General features: G+C 54.1%; 1 protein-coding gene across 1 annotated transcript in view; it reads left to right on the top strand.

The window, feature by feature from the left end:
- Positions 1 to 343: 343 nt before the first annotated feature.
- LOC104462973 (immunoglobulin superfamily member 10-like) overlaps positions 344 to 3567 on the top strand; it is a gene marked incomplete at both ends in the record, with an annotated part of 3424 nt that continues 200 nt past the window's right edge. Inside the window, one exon of the mRNA XM_010075143.1 lies at positions 344 to 3208. Within this exon, the coding sequence (XP_010073445.1) occupies positions 344 to 3208 (2865 nt within the window). The remainder of the gene's footprint in view (positions 3209 to 3567) is intronic.

Genomic DNA, 3567 nt, shown 5'->3' with positions numbered 1-3567 from the left:
CTAACATTCTGTGATTCTGTGTGACTTTCTCTGTTGCTGCCCTGGGTTGCAGACGCTGGTGTGGCGTTATCCCAGAGCCCCTGTCCCACAGCAGAGCCCCCCTGCACGGGGTGAAACCAGAGGGACAGCAGGGCACCATGCTGCTCTGCAATGCCAGTGGTCCTTACGTCCTTTATCAGAAAAAAATCACAGGTTTTCTTAGGCTACTTCAGGTTTTCATAGGTTACTTTAAAAGAAACCTTGTTAATATTTTATTCAGGAGAACAGCTTGCTGGTAGCTATATGTTTTATTTTAATACTAAAATTGTATCACAGAAACTTACTGCATTTTTCTTCCCTTCAGATGTTATAAAGTGCAAAAAAGACAGGAGTTCCAGGGGTCAGCAATGCCCCGTTTGTGCCAGTCCCAGAGATGGAAAAGGGCAAAGCTTAGTCCATGTTCCTCGTGCATCGCTAACCTGCGCCAAGCCAGCCATACACAACTCCCTGAAAGTGAAGAACCTCACAGTGCCGGATGACGGGGACTCCAGTTCCGTGTCTCCCAAGGACTTTGTAGCTCCTCTGGGATCCGTGGTTCTGAACATGACCAACCAAGCAGGGAGTCGCAGTAACTTGGTGTGCAGCATCCAGAAACCTAAGGAAATGTCTCCCGTCTCCTTTGACAAAGACGGCAACAGTACAGTTCTCAGAACATCGTTCTCAGCGTTCCTGGTGTGTGGCATCGACGCTGAACACATCCAGCAGCTGTGGAGCATCCTGGCACTGTACAGCAACTCTCCCTTAAAACTGGAAAGGACACTCCTGGCAACTAACGGGCCTTCTGTGAGTTACAAATACAAACAAATCTACTCGGAAAAAGATGAACTTTTTACCAATGTAGAGGCAGAGCTGAGCGCTGAACCCTCCTGGCTGATGCAAAGCGAGGTGGCGTTGCAGCTGGACAGGACAGCCACCACGCTGAGCACGCTGCACATCCGGTACTCCACCGATGCTCGGGTTATTCTGCCCGGTGCTGACGACAACCAGGTGAGAAATAGCTGGACCATCATCTCCAGGGACAACAGAACACGCACGGAGCACACTGTTGTAGTTGGGGGGAGTGTGGAACTGGAGTGCCGAGCCATCGGGGAGCCCGCTCCTGTGGTAGAGTGGATTTTGGCTGATGGGAGCAAGGTCCAGGCCCCGTACATCAGCGAGGATGGAAGAATCATCGTGGTTAAAACGGGAACATTCACCCTACGGACAGCTGACACTTTTGACGCCGGGCTTTACCACTGCATAGGCACAAATTACAACGACGCGGACGCCCTCACGTTCAGAATTACTGTGGTCGACCCTCACGTCGAGCACGGCAGCGTGAACGGAGCCCAGCTTTCTGCATCCGTCGGCAGCACGCTCCTCCTTCCCTGCACATCCACGGCCGTTCCCGATGCTGCCGTCAGCTGGGTGTTACCTGGGCACGCGGTTCTTCATCATTCCGTAAGAAACAAACAGATTTTTGACAACGGCACCTTGAGAATACAAGGGGTGACAGAGCGAGACAGCGGCTACTTCACTTGTGTTGCAGCCAACCGGTACGGGGTCGACCTTCTGGTTTTCCAGGTGTTCATCAGAAAGGACAAAGCCGCTCTGCAGCAACAGCAGGTGGCTGTGGGAGAGCGGGAGGAGGGCGACGGCTCTGGCCAAGCGATGCTGGCCTCTGCTGTGACACAGACACGTCCTCCAGCTGCCTGGACAGCTAACCGGGAGCCTGCTGCCTCCGCATCCGGGAGCTGGGTCACACAGAAGAGGAACGGCTACGGGACAGCGACCTACTGGCCCTACAGGGACAGAACAAGCAGGCGGTTCAGGGGACACAGAAGACAGTTCGGTTCCTCAGCCCGCAGGGTGGATCCACAGCGCTGGGCAGCCTTTCTGGAAAAAACAAAGAGGAACATCTCTGCATCGGCAGAGAAACGAGGAGAAGTTGCCACAAAGCCACCCATCCAAGTCCTCCATATGTTCCCAGCGGTACCTGGGGACGAGGAGGAACTATCTGGCGATCTGTCTCCAGAAGAAGAACTCCTGATACCAGTGACAGCGACGGCTGCGGTGTCTGCCCCGGGGAGAGCGATGGGACACGGGAGAGCTGCAGGGCTGGAGGCGGCCGCGGGGAACACTCCTGCTGGGAACACCCCAGTCCCGGTGGCAGAGGCAGTGATGCCCCTGCCCTCGCCTCTTCCACTGTCTGTGTCGCCTGACAGCAGAAGGCCACAATCACATCTAAAACCCACAACTGCAAACTCCGGGGAAGGATCTGATTTAAGTCAGGTATCAGCAGAGGGTGTGAAACAATTGGCCGCAGCAGATGGAGCAGGCGGAACATCCACGCGCCTCCCTGCTCGGCACAGGTTGGTGTACGCTGGGGAGGGCAGCCACCAGCGTCTGAAGTCTGGAGCCACTACCCCCGGGACGGATGTTACCGACACCAGCAAGCCTGTAACTTCCCAAAACGCGGTGGACAAGATACATGTTGTCACTGAGTCTGTTGATAAGGTTTCTACCAACACAGATCGTCAGATGTCTGTAGTGACAGCCAGTGAACCGCATCCTGAATTTGGTCAGGATGTTTATTTTCATAGTGCTCGGAAACAAGTAACTCCTGAGCCACTGCTGGCTGCAGCTACCGCTGCTCATCAGCCAACTCAGACTGTCCAGGATGTTACAACGCGCACACCCCAGGCCCTGCTGCTGCAACATGGAAGACGAAGGAAGATTCCTGGCAGGAGACGAATTGTCAGACCAGGATGTGTACCAAGCATGAAAGAGCACAGATACAACTTTGGGAGGCCAGGATCTGCCAGAGGAGGTACAGCTGCGGATGTTCGACTGAACACAGAACACGTATCAAATTTATCAACCTTCAATAATTTAAGCAGCTCCATCAACCTGTTTAGCCCAGAGGCACCTCTGTCCCCCCCCTCTACCATGAACGTGCCACTGGAGCACCCAGCGGGTGCCCATCCAAACACAGCCTTCCTCGGGGAAGAGGAAAATGAACCCAGTGCGAGGCAAAAAGCTGCCACGACAATCGTGCCTTTCATCACGACGGGCATCCAACACTCTCCTCAGTGGAAAGTGGAGAGCAGTGCTCCATCTCGGACAAACACGGATGGAGCCCAGCCTTCCAGCATCAAACCGCCAACAACAGCAATCGGCACAGCTCACAGTGCTGCAGCACCTACACATACCGCCAGCACCAAGGGATCTTCCACCCCTGAACCAGTCTTGCCCAGCACGAAGCCTCGAACCTCACCAAAAAGCTCCCAAAGAGGAAAAATGACTTGGGAACCTCTCTTTAGCAGTGGTGCACAAAAAGAGGTTCTGAAGGAGCGACCAAACCAACAGCCAGGTGTGTCTCCACCAACAGAGGCATCGACCGTGCTTCCTAAAGCTCCGGCTGCGTTATCAACGTCCAAAATGTCACCTTTGCACCTGATGCCCGTTTCAATAGGCGCGAATCAGAGCCGTGGTTTCTTGTCTTTAAACAAACCTGCCCATTATGGGAAGGGTGAGTCAGAAGAACAC

The sequence above is a fragment of the Pterocles gutturalis genome, unplaced genomic scaffold (assembly GCF_000699245.1).
Source record: "Pterocles gutturalis isolate BGI_N339 unplaced genomic scaffold, ASM69924v1 scaffold36191, whole genome shotgun sequence".
Taxonomy (NCBI): domain Eukaryota; kingdom Metazoa; phylum Chordata; class Aves; order Pterocliformes; family Pteroclidae; genus Pterocles; species Pterocles gutturalis.
This window is presented reverse-complemented; position numbering and strand designations above follow the sequence as displayed.